The sequence below is a fragment of the Neoarius graeffei genome, chromosome 5 (assembly GCF_027579695.1).
Source record: "Neoarius graeffei isolate fNeoGra1 chromosome 5, fNeoGra1.pri, whole genome shotgun sequence".
In the NCBI taxonomy this organism is placed as follows: Eukaryota; Metazoa; Chordata; class Actinopteri; order Siluriformes; family Ariidae; genus Neoarius; species Neoarius graeffei.
This window is the reverse complement of record NC_083573.1, coordinates 53,454,546-53,472,072: the sequence shown is the minus strand read 5'-3', so window position 1 is coordinate 53,472,072 and position 17,527 is coordinate 53,454,546. Positions and strand designations below refer to the sequence as shown.

The 17,527-nt window shown below is 40.2% G+C and overlaps 1 protein-coding gene across 3 annotated transcripts in view; it reads left to right on the top strand.

Annotated features, from left to right (window-relative positions):
• Positions 1 to 17,527, top strand: part of dpyda.1 (dihydropyrimidine dehydrogenase a, tandem duplicate 1) — a 326,140-nt gene that overhangs the window by 121,689 nt on the left and 186,924 nt on the right. For 2 of the 3 annotated variants that reach the window (XR_009654732.1, XM_060922033.1), the window contains exons 6-8: positions 8,436 to 8,632; positions 9,140 to 9,221; positions 9,967 to 10,054. Coding sequence is in view for 2 of the 3 variants with exons in the window: in XM_060922033.1 (XP_060778016.1) it covers positions 8,436 to 8,632; positions 9,140 to 9,221; positions 9,967 to 10,054 (367 nt within the window). In the remaining variant the exon portion in view is untranslated. Of the gene's footprint in view, positions 1 to 8,435; positions 8,633 to 9,139; positions 9,222 to 9,966; positions 10,055 to 11,042; positions 11,392 to 17,527 lie in introns of those variants that run through there. The other variant, XM_060922034.1, reaches the window with a different exon arrangement.

The following is a 17,527-nucleotide window of genomic DNA, read 5'->3' as shown; positions in this document are numbered from 1 at the left end:
CAGACCGCTACCTACAGTGCTCAGTGTAAATCCTTCACAGAACCACATTATCACCAGCTGGCAAGATCATATACAGTGCTGAACGTAAATGAGTACACCCCCTTTGAAAAGTAACATTTTAAACAATATCTCAGTGAACACAAACAATTTCCAAAATGTTGACAAGACAAAGTTTAATATAACATCTGTTTAACTTATAACGTGAAAGTAAGGTTAATAATATAACTTAGATTACACATTTTTTCAGTTTTACTCAAATTAGGGTGGTGCAAAAATGAGTACACCCCACAACAAAAACTACTACATCTAGTACTTTGTATGGCCTCCATGATTTTTAATGACAGCACCAAGTCTTCTAGGCATGGAATGAACAAGTTGGCGACATTTTGCAACATCGATCTTTTTCCATTCTTCAACAATGACCTCTTTTAGTGACTGGATGCTGGATGGAGAGTGATGCTCAACTTGTTTCTTCAGAATTCCCCATAGGTGTTCGATTGGGTTCAGATCAGGAGACATACTCGGCCACTGAATCACTTTCACCCTGTTCTTCTTCAGAAATCCAACAGTGGCCTTAGATGTGTGTTTAGGATCATTGTCATGTTGGAAAAGTGCACGACGACCAAAAATGTGTAATCTAAGTTTATATTATTAACCTTACTTTCATGTTATAAGTTAAACAGATGTTATATTAAACTTTGTCTTGTCAACATTTTAGAAATTGTTTGTGTTCATTGAGATATTGTTTAAAATGTTACTTTTCAAAGGGGGTGTACTCATTTACGCTGAGCACTGTATATGAATCACTTTGATTGTAAAAATTACTATATTAGATTTATTGTTAACACTTAAAACTATTCTTGTGCCATTCTTGAGGTCTCAAGCCATTTACAGTATAAACAAAAAGTCAGGCCATGTTTCTGCGTATATGCTTTAAGCAGCACGAGTAATAATTTTACAACTATGCATGTAATATGTTCAGAAAACAATGAAGTGCATTTTATATTTCTAACTGATCTCAGATCTTTATGCAACAGGCCAGAGCTTAATGTTTGAAGGAAGGGAACATGATTTTTTTTTTTCAATATGAGAAACATATTCAATATTTCTGTGTACTGTGAGCCTTCAACATCAGCGAGAGAATGATACTCTTCAATGTCAGCAAGTGTATGGATGCCAGTTATGCTCCTGTTTTCTGCCATAGAGCGTATTTTACAGCTGGTTCCTGCAGCAGCTCAGCATTGGACAAGCAGTAACTTCTCCCTGCTCTGTTTAGCTCACATAAGCCATGATGGAGCGACAGCACGATCTGTGCGTGCTGTATTAATGGGGCCTCTCAGCCCTTTGTTATGGCTGCAACAGAAGCTCGGGTGCACGGTGACTGTCACCATCTACCATAACAGTCATAATTTTTCCTGTGCCTGCTCTCTGCAGCTGAGTCCTCTTCTGTGATAAACATCAAATCACCCATTATAAAAACAGACCGAAAACTAGATGCCCAAGGAAAACAGCTCGTCACGCACTAGACATCATAGTCAACACTGATAACTTGATTAAGACGCTGACATTAAGAAGCTAAATTGAGAAAAGGGGATGTTTCATGTTTGAAACAGAAGATTTACCATCAGATCTCCATTACATGTTTAGAAGGAAGGAACAAAAAAGAGCAGGACAGCACAGGGAGGGGACTTCACTTTAAAGCAGCGCAGCTGAGATGCTTTGGTCTGCTGTAAATAGATTTCCACAGAGATTTGCTTACTGTCATTGACTGTTCCGTGTGTGCCATGACTGTTATCAGCAATGACAGCTTTTATTGTAAACCTTGAGGTTTTTAAACTGCTGTATGTAGAATGTGTTTGATCATCTGTCGTCTTGTTTTCTCCTGCAGAATAATGATTGGAACTACAGGTGTCCTCAACCATGATGCAGCTTTGAGATAATCAGGGGATCTGTTCTTGTCATTGTCATAGTGGGCTTTATTTAGTTCCATGGTAACTGCTAATTAAATGAAAATGTCAGCGATACTGTGTGTGGGTTTGAATTGCTGTCTTTGACCCACCATCCTGTAAGGTTGCTGCTAAGGAGGCTTTACCTGCTTCTAATGAATGCTGTATTCTCTACAGAAGGAAGTGACGGACTCAAACATCTTCAATAAGACAGACAATATCTGTATCTGTGATGACATAAACATTATGCATATTTATGAAAATGAGTAAATTATGATTAATATACAGTGGTACTTGAAAGTTTGTGAACCCTTTATAATTTTCTATATTTCTACATAAATATGACCTAAAACATCATCAGATTTTCACACAAGTCCTAAAAGTAGATAAAGAGAACCCAGTTAAACAAATGAGACAAACATATTATACTTGGTCATTTATTTATTGAGGAAAATGATCCAATATTACATATCTATGAGTGGCAAAAGTATGTGAATCTCTAGGATTAGCAGTTAATTTGGAGGTGAAATTAGAGTCAGATGTTTTCAATCAATGGGATGACAATCAGGTGTGAGTGGGCATCCTGTTTTATTTAAAGAACAGGGATCTATCAAAGTCTGATCTTCACAACACATGTTTGTGGAAGTGTATCATAGCATGAGCAAAGGAGATTTCTGAGGACCTCAGAAAAAGCGTTGTTGATGCTCATCAGGCTGGAAAAGGTTACAAAACCATCTCTAAAAAGTTTGGACTCCACCAGTCCACAGTCAGACAGATTGTGTACAAATGGAGGAAATTCAAGACCATTGTTACCCTCCCCAAGAGTGGTCGACCAACAAAGATCACTCCAAGAGCAAGGCGTGTAACTGAGGTTTTTCACCCACGTGACCAAGTCATGTGATGCATCGTTAGGCTGCCATTTTGGACGTCACGGCTCGAATCAGTTTGAATGCGAGGAAGGCGACAAACGAAAAACATAAAAGAAAAAGGAGCGAGATGCAGAAAACACCTTCACTATCCAGCGACGTAGGGCATTTACAGGGCGAGCAGAGGGAGAGGTATTTGCAAAAATTGAGGTTAGCAGGCTTAGAGAACGACGTTTACCTGCTTCCACCAGGATTGTTCACTGACGTACGGAAGTCTTTACCTGACTTCGGCCCACATGATCTGTATACCTATGTCATTAAAAACCCATCGCCATACAGAGGTATTGATCTGAAAGCGTATACGAGTTTGGATGCCTACAAATATTTTGTGTCAGGCTGGGTAACATGCCTACATCAGTGGGTCGTCCCTGGAGCCGGTGGTCGCCATCTTATTACAGCTAAGGTTTGTTCACATTTTCATTTACTTTCGGTCCTCAGGATAAACAAAATGTTATTAAATGTCATTGAAATAACTTCTTAGTCTGTTGAGACATGGCCTGTTATAAATTTGCTGTTACCAGGCAATGACCAAGAACTGTATTATTAGGGTCGGTGTCTGTGTTGTAGCAGTGTACTAGCAGCTAGCTGTTAGCACTAGCTAATGTCAACAACAAAGTAGCTAGTATGTTACTGTAGCAATGTTTACGTTCAGTCATTTGGATGACTGTTAAAACCTTTCAGTCTCAAGTTTTTCCTTTACTGTATTTACTAGTTTACTGTAATTATGATCCGGCAGCTATTTACACCGGATCTAGTGTAAATAGCTGCCGGAGTGCGCTCCGGCTTGCTCCCCCTCAAATTAAGCAGCGCGCTCCGGCTTGCTCCCGGAGTGCTCCGGCCGAGGTTCCGGAGCGCGCTCCGGCTTGCTCCCCCTCAAATTAAGCAGCACGCTCCGGCTTGCTCCCGGAGTGCTCCGGCCGAGGTTCCGGAGCGCGCTCCGGCTTGCTCCCCCTCAAATTAAGCAGCACGCTCCGGCTTGCTCCCGGAGTGCTCCGGCCGAGGTTCCGGAGCGCGCTCCGGCTTGCTCCCCCTCAAATTAAGCAGCACGCTCCGGCTTGCTCCCGGAGTGCTCCGGCCGAGGTTCCGGAGCACGGTCCGGCTTGCTCCCCCTCAAATTAAGCAGCGCGCTCCGGCTTAGCGCGCTGCTTAATTTGAGGGGGAGCAAGCCGGAGCGCGCTCCGGCAGCTATTTACACTGGATCCGGTGTAAATAGCTGCCGGATCATAATTACAGTAAACTAGTAAATACAGTAAAGGAAAAACTTGAGACTGAAAGGATTTAACAGTCATCCAAATGACTGAACGTAAACATTGCTACAGTAACCTACTAGCTACTATGTTGTTGACATTAGCTAGCTTGACCTTCAAAATGGCGGACACCGGGGCGTCACGTCAGGTGAAATACCTCAATAGTCGGCGAGGTCACAAAGGACCCCAGGGTAACTTCTAAGCAACTGAAGGCCTCTCTCCCATTGGCTAATGTTAATGTTCATGAGTCCACCATCAGGAGAACACTGAACAACAATGGTGTGCATGGCAGGGTTGCAAGGAGAAAGCCACTGCTCTCCAAAAAGAATGCTGCTTGTCTGCAGTTTGTGAAAGATCACATGGACAAGCCAGAAGGCTATTGGAAAAATGTTTTATGGACGGATGAGACCAAAATAGAACTTTTTGGTTTAAATGAGAAGCGTTATGTTTGGAGAAAGGAAAACACTGCATTCCAGCATAAGAACCTTATCCCATCTGTGAAGCATGATGGTGGTAGTATCATGGTTTGGGCCTGTTTTGCTGCATCTGGGCCAGGACGGCTTGCCATCATTGATGGAACAATGAATTCTGAATTATACCAGCGATTTCTAAAGGAAAATGTCAGGACATCTGTCCATGAACTGAATTTCAAGAGAAATTCACACAAAGAGTTCCCGGTGTGCAGGACTGAACAACAGTTACCGGAAATGTTTAGTTGCAGTTATTGCTGCACAAGGGGCTCATACCACCTACTGAAAGCAAAGGTTCACATACTTTTGCCACTCACAGATATGTAATACTGGATCCTTTTCCTCAATAAATAAATGACCAAGTATAATACTTTTGTCTCATTTGTTTAACTGGGTTCTCTTTATCTACTTTTAGGACTTGTGTGAAAATCTGATGATGTTTTAGGTCATATTTATGCAGAAATATCGAAAATTCTAAAGGGTTCACAAACTTTCAAGCACCACTGTACATCACAGTATGATGTGAAATCAAGGGTGAATTTTCTTACCTGTTGGAGAAATCTGAAATTTGAACAAAATGTTTGCTTTTTCTTTGAGATCTTGTTGTAATCAGTAGGACCCACTGGCTCATTCACGCTGATTCCCCACTTGGACAATTGGTGTTCAAGCAAACATAGTTAAGCACCTATAAAAAACTAATTTAGTCATCCAAAAACGCAGACTTTGGAGTATAATATCATCATATTTGTGCACTATGATCTATTGCTAATGCATTTATAGCAATGTGTAAGGGCGAAACTCCCTTTCTGTAGAGCTGCAGTTTCGCTGAGAGGTGGGGTATTTTTTCATATATTTTTAATAAGTTGATGATTTGGGATGGCAACTCGATCCGCCCCAACCTTCATAAACCCCTGCTCCCACCTATCAGGTGCCATTTGAGCTGATTAAAAGAAAAGAGAGACTTTGGCCTGTACAGTTTCATTACAGCCTAAAGAATAAAAGGCACAATTATGAGAATGGCCTCTCTCTTTCCTGCCACCCACCCCTGCCATGACTTATTAGACATCTCTGTCTAGGTGGCAGCTCCTCTCTCCTTAAATGTGAGGGGTCAGGCTGGTTATCAAGCTGATAATTAGATAACACCAGGAAGAGGGGCTATCAGTGCCCAACTCAACTGTAGTTCTTTTAGCATGTCTGCAGTCAAAGATAAAGTCAATGCCTCCTTTCAACTGTGGGCAATATACAACCTTTCTGTGTGCAAGTGGCTGAAGGCATTAGCTGGCTTTGAGGCGTCCTCTCTTCTTCTCTCATCCGTGTCTTGAATGATGTTGTTCAGGCTACGTCTCTCAGAGCAAAGCTCTTAACACAGTTTTCTACTGGTTCTTAACATCAGCTTGGCCTCCTTAAATTCAGCCACAAATATAATCTCAGGAAATGTTTGGATTTTTATGCAAAATGTGAGTTTTAGCAAATGTGAGTCACCTCAGGCAATTTAAGTGCTCAGTTCAGAGAGTTAGTCTCACACATGGTTTAAGTGAAAAACCTTTGAAGTGAATTGTCAAAACTAGATTATAACTCATGCCTGTCTGTCTGTTTGTATCAGACAGATAGCCAGAGACAGATACACAGACGTCTTCTTGTCTGTTGGTCTTCGTTTGTCTGGGTCTGTCATGGTGTATGCTTTTGTCTACCCGTCTCTGTCTGTCTGAATCTCCTGGTGTATCTGTCTCTGGCTGTCTGTCCTGTTCCATCTGTGTGTCTGTGTGTATTTGTGTCTGTATGACTGCCCATCTTTAGTGTTATGTCTTTTTCTGTGTGTCTCTTCTGGTCTGTCTGTCTGTCTGTCTGTCTGTCTGTCTAACTTGGTCTAGTTTTGCCTGTCTGTGCTTGTCTGTCTTGGTCTGTCTGCCCTACTATGTTTGTCTGTCTGTCTATCCTGGTCCATGCTTCTGTCTGTCTGTCTCACTGTCTGTCTGTCTGTGACTATTTTTGTCTGTATTATTGTGCGTGTCTGTCTTTCCATGTCTTTCTAGTTTGCCTACCCTGTTCTGTCTCTTCTGATCAGTTTTTTTCTGTCTCTGTCCATCTGCCTGCCTGTCTGTTTGTCTGTCTCTGTGTATCTGTCTTGTTTTGTTTCTGTCTGTCTGTCTGTCTGTCTGTCTGTCTGTCTGTCTGTCCAAGGATACCACCCTCCTCTACAGACCTCTCTTCTGAAGGTGGCTGTCAGTACTGCTGTTGTTGTGTACTAAGAGCTGAGTTTGCTTGAAGTGGGAGCGATGTAGCTGAAGATGAGGGTATACATCCTATTTCCCACTGAGGAAACATACTTAGTGAAGTACATAGATCTGAGGAAGTCATTATTATCAGTTTTGCTTGCACTCTGAGCCCTTGAGCCTATTCCACACGGCTTGTCAGGTGCTGTTTGCAGTCCATTGTTTCAATTAGATGATGAGGAGAATTATAAAACTGAGATTGTGTTTTGAATTGATGGATTGTATGTTTCATAGCAGCGGCAATAACAGGAAGGGCCTCTAAACTGCTCTCAGGAATTATTAGAAATGCATTGTCATGCAGCAATTTGGGGCTTCACAGTTCATAAGATTCATGAATAACTAAATTAATATCACCTATAATGTTGCCTGCTCAGGCATAATATTGTATTAACAATGCAAGCCTCTATGTATGGATCTTGATAATCTTATTAAGAAGACAAAGTGCTAGGCTTCTCATTTTACGATTGTTAATGGATAGAGCGCTACAGGCTTCTCATTAAGGGCTGTTTGGATAACTTGCCTTATTCTTTTTGCATCTTCCTAGCTATCATCATTTGATGTCTTCATATGGTTACTCATGGAATAAACGAGTTTTTGTTTTTTTTTTTCTTCTATAGTTCTGCTCATACAGGGAGGCAACAGCAAAGTGAAATGCATGAATGTCATGCTGGCTCTAAGTACTTTTCTTTTAAAAGCAAAACACCACACAGGCAAATGTTCAGACATTATTATACTGTTGTTTCCTGGATGCCTCAGTCATGCTGTTTCATGAATCCAGTTTGTAACTTTATGCATAATTAGAAAAACAAAAAACATTCAAACAGAATAACGGTGTTGTTATATATTATGTTATATATGTTATGGTGAGGCGGCACTGTGGTGTAGTGGTTGGCTCTGTTGCCTCATAGCAAGAAGGATCTGGGTTTGAATCTCATGTTTGACTGGGGCCTTTCTGTGTAGAGTTTGCATGTTCTCCTCGTGCCTGCGTGGGTTTCCTCCGGGTGCTCTGGTTTCCTCCAACAATTGAAAAACATGCAGATTAGGTCAGCTGGCTACTCTAAATTGCCCGTGAGTGTGAATGGTAGTGCATCTCTGTGTTAGCCGTGCGATAGACTTGTGACCTGCCCAGGGTGTATCCTACCTCTCGCCTAAAGTCAGCTGGGATTGGCTCCAGCTTCCCTCCCAACCCTGACCTGATAAGTGGTATAGCTATATATTGGAGTTAATGCCCATGTATAAATTGATTTCTGAATCCAAATGTATTTATTATTAAAAAGTCTCTCTCATGAAATTGGTTGAGACGATGTATGTTCAAAGCTTAATCATAAATACTATTAATAATATAAAAAAAACTGTATTGATTTGTTTAATGTTTCTTGGTCATTGCATAATGATGTCTTCTAATGTCTTTATTATTATTATTATTATTATTATTATTATTATTATTATTATCCTAAAATAATAGAAAGTAGTAAAAATGAAGAAAGCCGTTCTTTGAGCAGGTTTGTCCAAATATTTGCCTCTGTAGCTTAGTGTGAATGCATGGGTTCGTGTGTGTGTGTGTTTTTTGCAGGTGTTCAGTAAGATGGGTATTCCTCAGGTGAGGATGCCTGGCCTTCCTCCTCCTGAGCAGATGCCTGAGAGTTACCACTCGAAGATCGCGCTGATCGGCTGCGGCCCTGCCAGCATCAGCTGTGCCTCGTTCCTTGCCCGGCTCGGTTACAACAACATCACGATTTTTGAGAAGGAGAAGTATGTCGGTGGACTGAGGTGGGTAAAAATCCTGAACTGAGATTGTGCATTTGTAGTCTGTTACTGATCTGGTGTAGACTCGCCATAATCGATATGGAGAATGTGCATAGGTCAGAATAAATAATGAACCGCCTTCGTAATTGGGTATTATTCATTTTTTAAATGCTGAGAAGGAACAGGATTATCAATTACTCTCATGTCCTTACCCCCAGCCATTCTGTTGATGGTTAGTGGGAGTCCTGTGCATGTCTGCCTTAGATTTAGAGGTTCAGTAGCTGCTGAGAATTACAATGAGCGGCTGAAGTTTGACAGCAATACGAGATTCTAGTGCTCTGAAACATCAAATGGAATAACAGAGGAAAATGTCCTGTGTGCTGAAAGGGATTTTTGTGTGTGTGCTCTCTATTTTTTAATCTTCTACGACTAACATTCTTTTTCTCTTGAGCTTTCCTTGTGCTACTTCCTTTTTCATTCTCCCTAATTCCTTTCCTCTCTTATTATTTGGGCTTTCTCATTCTTCCCCAGCTCTTCAGAAATCCCTCAGTTCCGCCTGCCCTATGAGGTGGTGCAGTTTGAGCTGGACCTGATGAAAGACCTAGGAGTGAAGGTAATGAGTGGCATCTCACCTCTAACACTCCTCTGAATATCTTGTCTCTCTCTTTTCTCTTTCTCTCTCATGCAACCACACACACACACACACTTCAACGCATGCTTTCTCTTCCTTCTTTCCTCCATTTCCTTTCTTTCTCCTCCCAACTTTTTCTATCTTCTCTTTCTTCTTCTCTCCCTTCCTCCTCTCTCTACTGCTCACATCAGAGGCTACGGAAGGTGACAGGTCTCAGGGAGGATCAGCAGCCCAAATGTCAGCTGCATTAATAAAGAACAATTAAAAGCTGCATTAGGAAGGCAGGCGGCAGTGTGTGCAGGTCTGGGCGCTGGGTTGCTTGTCTGTCTGTTCCCTGAATGCCACTGTGGTGAGAAAGGGCAATCGATAGTCTTCTTCCTTCTGCACACCTGCTCAGCATTCATCTCGCACAGGAAACGTTTTTCTCCGAGTTGCTCAAAGGCAAGCGAGCCAGGACGGGGGGCAGCCAGATAACAAATTTGCATTTCACCATTCCAGTAAAAAGTCAGGGGGAGGGAGAAGCAGATCTTCTGTGCTTCAGGCTTGTCTCATAGATATACCGACTGGATTATATGGAGTTACACACACACACACACACACACACTAGTTCCAGACAGACAGATGTGACCAAATATGTTACTAGCACCTTTATTAGCCTCTGTCTAACCTAAGAAGACCCAATTTTTATTCTCAGTATTTGCTGTGCACTGACCCCTTTCTCCTTCAGATCGTCTGCGAGAAAGGACTAGGCCAAGATGGAATGACACTCCAGTCGCTGAAAGAGCAGGGATACAAAGCTGTCTTCATTGGAATTGGTCAGTTTATCACATTTTTTTCACGACTTCTCTTCTTGAGCCTCTGTCTGCCTACACACACACACACACACACACACACACACACACACACACACACACACACACACACACACACACAAAGTGAGAATAAATGAGTGTGCTGAAAGCAGTTTACAGACCAGGTGGCTCATTCTTGTGCGAATGCCTGCAGATGATTTGCTCCCCAATGGCTCCCCCTCAGGGCTCACACTCTGCTGGGAACTCCATTCACTCCTCATTGTCCAGTCAGGCTAACCTAACAGCACATACTGGGTTCACCCACTGCTTTTTGCTCGCCTGTCAGGTCCCTCTTGTCTGCCCCCCAACTGAGCTATTCACTGCTCTCACTTGTTGTCCCAAATACATCAGGCATCAGGCTTCACTAACAGAACCCAATAATAACATTCTTCTCTGTGCTGTCTGTGCGTATAGGAAGGACCGAAGATATGGTCAGCCAACAAACTAACAACTTTTATCTTTTCTTTTGGTGAAAAATAATAGTTGTAAATGAGTTAGTTAGTTAGTTAGTTAGTTAGTTAATTAATTAATTAATTCTGTAGCCCGCTATCCATCAATAAAAAAAGACCATCCAGGCTACATGTGAAGTACTGTGAACGTGTCATATCAACACTGGAATCGGTGTCGCACAATCGACTTCCCAGACAACACTGCAGCATAGAAACATGGCTACCAGAAACTACAACACCCCGACCACATGCTCTCAAGTTCACCTGATCACTGATACACACACACACACACACACACACACAATTTAAGGACTTTCAGAATGTTCAGTCACTGTGAAGTATCATCCAGTGTTTATTTGTCTGTCCTACTAAGCCTTTGTTTATCATTCGTGTTTCTCTGGATCTCATTTTTGGCCTTTGGTGATGTGATTCTGGTTTTTGCCTGTCATACCTGTGCGTGTTGGCGCACACAACATATGGACTCTCAAACATGCTCTGGACAGCACGCACCACTGAGGACTCACACCTGCACGGGATTAAGGTGCAATCAGCACGCCTATATAAGGACTTGAAATGCACAATCAGTTTGCGACGTATTGCATTGTTAGACACATTACCAAGCCATGGTTGTATATTGGTTTCCTGATTCCTGTCCCTCGTCTTTGATTTTGCTTGTGCCTTGCCCGTCCCATTGCTTGTTACACCATTTACGATTTTGCCTGCCTTTTTGGATTGTTTGCCTAATTCCTGTTTTTAAAATAAATACCTTCTGTACATACATACTGTAAATCTCCAACCATCCCTGACAGAATACTTCGCCCAGCTGACATTACCCCATTTGTTGATCTCCTGACCTTGCACCTGGTTTTTACCACGTTTGAGCACTACATTTTGTATTTGTCTCCCTGTTTTTTAAATAAAGCCAACCTGCAACTGCATCTGTCTCTGCCGTCTGACAGAACCATTCTCACCACAGCCATCACACTGACTTTGCAATTGCATAGTTATTTGTGAGATGAGTTTATTAGACACTGTGTTTATAGGAAATATGCGTTTTTACTGGCCACACTACTTACCATGTTAGATATTAGACATTAGAGAATAGATTGAATGAATAATTAGTAGAATGAGATTTTTTTTTATAAAGACATAAAATGCAGTCTGATGAATACATTAGTGCACTCAGTTTTTCGGGTTTATAATTTATAATAAGAGTTTCTGTCTATATTTCTCATGTTTTGTCTGACCTCAGAATAGCACATTACATAATATATAACCTCTAGCATTCTGAATCAGTTTCTAATTACCATATTGGCTATGCCAGTAGAGTCCAGAGTTTAGTTTCTATCGCTTATATTGCCTCTATTTTGTTGTTCAACACTAGCGTGCTCATCTACTGGAACTACTTTTTTTATTATTTTTTTTAGTTGCTTTCTCACGAAGCAGAAGAAGTCTCCTTAATATCCTGCATATTCTCAGATATACAGTATACTTCTTATTCACGAAAGTATACAAGTGAGGCTATTTGCGATGCATTTCAAATGACAACATCGATGAACTTCCTTATCCCATTAAAGAAAATGATCACCAATTTCCTTTTTTTTCTGAAAAACACTGGCTTGAGGCCTCGTGTGCTCATATCTGAAAGTGTGAATGCCCATGGAATGAATGTCATATTTTGACAATTACAATGCCAAATCAGAAAAAGTTGTGACAGTATGGAAAATGCAAATAAAAAAGAAAGCAGTGATTTCTAAATTTACTTGAATTTCATTGCAGGCAAATACACATCCATTCATGTGTTTCAAACCTGCAACATATTCCTAAAAATCAATTAAATAATGATGTGATTAGAAACAGGTGATGTCGACAGGTGATTGTAATCATGAGTTGGTACAAAATCAGTATCCAGGAAAGGCCTAGCCTTTGAGGAGCTTCTCTAATTTGTCAACAAATATATGAGAAAATTATTGAAATGTTTAAAAACAATGTGCCTTGAAGAAAGATAAAAAAGGATTTGGATATTTCACCGTCTACGGTGCATAATATCATTAAAAGATTTCAGGAATCTGGAGGAATTTAGGTGCAAAAAGGGCAAGGGCACAAAGCCTAAGCTGAACACCTGTGATCTCTGATCCCTCAGATGGCACTGTATCAAGAACCGTCTTTCATCTATAGCTGATGTAACCACATGGACTCGGGATTACTTTGGCAAACCTTTGTCAAGCACTATAATACAGAGCTACATCCACAAATACCAGTTAAAACTTTACTGTGCAAAAAGGAAGCCTTATGGTAACTGTGTCCAGAAGCGCCACCGACTTCTCTGGGCTCGGAAGCATCTGGGATGGACCGTCACACAGTGGAAATGTGTATTGTGGTCCAGAGGCGTTGCCAGGATGTCATGCTTGGGTGGGCATTTGGTTTATTTGGGGGGGGCAACAAATTACATTTCTTATTATAGTGTATGTGTATGTATGTGTGTATAAGTCCCCCATTTTCGTGATCAGACGTGTTTCCCATGATTAATAGCGCATTCAGATGGGTATGAGCAAATTAATAGGACAAAGATTTCCTAAATGATAGTTGCTGGTGATTGGTTGAAGCAAAGTGGATAAAATAACATAATGGTGGGAAATCTGCACTGCTTGGAAGAGGTTTTGTTTATTGCTCTTGTGACATTTGCTACTTTTTATCATCATCGTCCTCACCATCATCATCTGCTTGACCCCAGGGAGTTGGGTAGCCCCACTGGGCTCTGAATCTGCTACAAATCCAGTAACGCAATTTGAACTATAAGATGTTTTGATTGAACTAGGTTTTGATTCCAGTAATTATTACCTACTAATGCTTCCAATTTCACAAATGGCCATTTTTAGTTCTTTACAAGAACGAAAATCTTTTGAAACTCTATTTTGCGTAATAATTTGGAACAGTCCATTTTTAGTTTTTTTAATTAAAAAAAAATACAGTTAGCATTGGAAGGTTCGTTCAAAAACAGTTGATTTGTACACTGACGGTTGATGACTTGAAAATTAGGACGATTGTCATTTCTATTGACTCTTCAGGAAAATCAATGAAAAAAGTCATTTGCATAATAATTTGGAATGTAGTGTAAGTTGAGATCCATACTCACACATAAACATTCAGAGGGTCAAACATGAAAAAACCAGACACATGAAAAAAAGGTTGGGCTTCATTATGCACCATATCTGCATCTAGTGATAAAAGGAAAGGACCTGTCATTACATGGACTTGTGTGATTAATAGAAGCAATGGAACATTTTTATATCAATACCTATGCATGACTATCAGAAGGGAAAGTAAGCAATGTATTACTGTTAACTATTAACTCGGAATCTACAGTACTGCCGTACACACTGACTTTGCTACTACCGCATGTGCGTAGAGCGAGCACGCACGCAGCTTTTTTATATATAGGGTGGGCAGGGCACCCCCCCTCCCCTTCCCTTTCGAAATGGCCAATAAGAAAGCAGTAGAGTGCAAAATGGATTTAAAGGAGAACACAAGACGCCACCTCCGAGCAAAATCGCGCATATTGTGATGATATTCACAGGCGTTTTTTATAGGATGGGCAACCAATTTATCAGGGTGGGCAAGGCTTATCTCAGGGTGGGCACAGTGTTGTGAGAATGAATGGCAACATTACAAAGTGGTAAATGCTTTACCATCTCAACTTTTTTGACGTGTTGCAAGAATCAAAATTGAAATGTGTTTATTTTGAACAAACAAACAATAAAATCCATGAGCTAAAACATCAAATAATGTGCTGCTTTGAACGCAATTCAGGTCAAGGATTATTTACAAATCATTGGTTTCAGTCTTAATTTCAACATCTCATCTCATTATCTGTAGCCGCTTTATCCTGTTCTACAGGGTCGCAGGCAAGCTGGAGCCTATCCCAGCTGACTACGGGTGAAAGGTGGGGTACACCCTGGACAAGTCGCCAGGTCATCACAGGGCTGACACATAGAACCATTCACACTCACATTTACGGTCAATTTAGAGTCACCAGTTAACCTAACCTGCATGTCTTTGGACTGTGGGGGAAACCGGAGCACCAGGAGGAAACCCACACGGACATGGGGAGAACATGCAAACTCCGCACAGAAAGACCCTCATCGGTCATGGGGCTCGAACCCGGATCTTCTTGCTGTGAGGCGACAGCACTAACCACTACACCACCATGCCGCCCCAATTTCAACATACCGTTCCAAATATTTCTGATTTGTGGTTGTACTATATTCCATTATAGTTTCACAGCACTAACTTCTTTAGTCCTGATCTTAACAATTTGTACATTTTTGTGCATCACACACATTCCTGAAGATTTGTTATGTTGAGATCATGGTAATCTGTAAATAATTTATATATTCTATTGACAACTAATTAAAAAATGAACAAATTGTTAAGGTTAACATGAGGCATAATGATGCAGTGATTTCTCTATAATTCTCTATGTGAACTCTCTATAATTCATTGTGTGTATAATTCATTCTAAACATACTTTGATACTGACATCCTAATTATAATGGGATGTTTGCATGAACTATTTATTATTATTTTTTTGTAAAAAAAAAAAAGGATGTAAAGGAATTTTAATTTGTGGAGAAAATGAAAGTGCAGGGTGTTTGCCGTTAATTTCTGTAATTTCACACCGGTCTTTTACGGGCTTCTTAAATGTCATTCTCAGACATGGATTGGCATGCAAATTTCTTCCTGGCAGTAGGCTAAATGAGAGGTGGTTTGAGAGAGGCCGATAAGAGAATTGTTTCTGTGCTATAGGCTTAAGAAGCTGATTCAGAGGTTGAGTTGCTTAAAAGATGGAATTAGCTGCTGTGCTGCACTGTAAACTGTAATGAAGTTTTATTTGTGTGAATTGTAAAATAATGGTCTGTGCCTAGTGGACTTGAAGTAACCAGTTCTAGAGTGATTATTTATTTATTTATTTATTTATTTATTTTATTTTTTATTTTTTTGCATGACATGACGAAAATGACATTTGCATAAGATGTCATTTAAAATGACTCACTTTGCTTCCATTTTATGAAGCTATTTTTTTCTCCTTTATTTTCTCTTGAGGCAATACATGCCATTTTTAACACATACAGAAGGACGTTGTGCCAAAGTAAAATTGTGCCAAGATGTGTATACTCTTTTATTGTAATAACATATTAATCCATAAAAACCTTACTTCAGTTCGGTGAAGTGTTGGTTATAGCCTGAGCTGTGGAAGAGAAAACCAGTAGCCTAGGCTTAGTAGAATATATAGTATTTCATGCATTTTCATACATAATAAAAACTAGCAGGAACAGTGCACATCCTTGTGGATATCCTGTGCTATTATATAATCTCTTCCACAGCTCAGGCTATAACCAACACTTCACCGAACTGCTTTATGTAGTAAGGTTTTTATGGATTTATATGTGATTACAATAAGAGTATACACATCTTGGCACAATTTTACTTTGGCACAACGTCCTTTTGTATGTGTTAAAAATGACATGTATTGCCTCAAGAGAAAATAATTAAAAGAGAAAAAATAGTTTCATAAAATGAAAGCAAAGTTTATATATATATATATATATATATATATATATATATATATATATATATATATATATATATATATATATATATATATACACACACATTTTAATGACTTCTACATGATTGAGTAAGTACAAAAACATTTTAGATTCCAAACATTTGTTTTCCAGCACAAAATTAAATGTTACAGAAAAAAATATTTGTATCTGAGCAGCATATTAGATAAGAGACCACTTTTCAGATTAAAAAAGTAAACATAATGAAGGCTACTGGGATTTGGTGCAAAATGAAGAAGTGAGTGTGACAGTCAAAGTGTCCAGAAGAACTGTGGCTGGCTCTGCAAGATGCTCAGTAAAACCTACAGCTCATTTCCTTATAAAACTGCACTCATTGTACCTGAGAGTACTATTTTTTTTTTAAAGCAAACGGTCGTCTCACACCAAATATTGACTGTGTTTCATTTACAACCCCGATTCCAAAAAAGTTGGGACAAAATACAAATTGTAAATAAAAACGGAATGCAATGATGTGGAAGTTTCAAAATTCCATTTTATTCAGAATAGAACATAGATGATATATCAAATGTTTAAACTGAGAAAATGTATCATTTAAAGAGAAAAATTAGGTGATTTTAAATTTCATGACAACAACACATCTCAAAAAAGTTGGGACAAGGCCATGTTTACCACTGTGAGACATCCCCTTTTCTCTTTACAACAGTCTGTAAACGTCTGGGGACTGAGGAGACAAGTTGCTCAAGTTTAGGGATAGGAATGTTAACCCATTCTTGTCTAATGTAGGATTCTAGTTGCTCAACTGTCTTAGGTCGTTTTTGTCGTATCTTCCGTTTTATGATGCACCAAATGTTTTCTATGGGTGAAAGATCTGGACTGCAGGCTGGCCAGTTCAGTACCCGGACCCTTCTTCTACACAGCCATGATGCTGTAATTGATGCAGTATGTGGTTTGGCATTGTCATGTTGGAAAATGCAAGGTCTTCCCTGAAAGAGACATCGTCTGGATGGGAGCATATGTTGCTCTAGAACCTAGATATACCTTTCTGCATTGATGGTGTCTTTCCAGATGTGTAAGCTGCCCATGCCACACGCACTAATGCAACCCCATACCATCAGAGATGCAGGCTTCTGAACTGAGCGCTGATAACAACTTGGGTCGTCCTTCTCCTCGTTAGTCCAAATTACACGGCGTCCCTGATTTCCATAAAGAACTTCAAATTTTGATTTGTCTGACCACAGAACAGTTTTCCACTTTGCCACAGTCCATTTTAAATGAGCCTTAGCCCAGAGAAGATGTCTGCGCTTCTGGATCATGTTTAGATACGGCTTCTTCTTTGAACTATAGAGTTTTAGCTGGCAACGGCGGATGGCACGGTGAATTGTGTTCACAGATAATGTTCT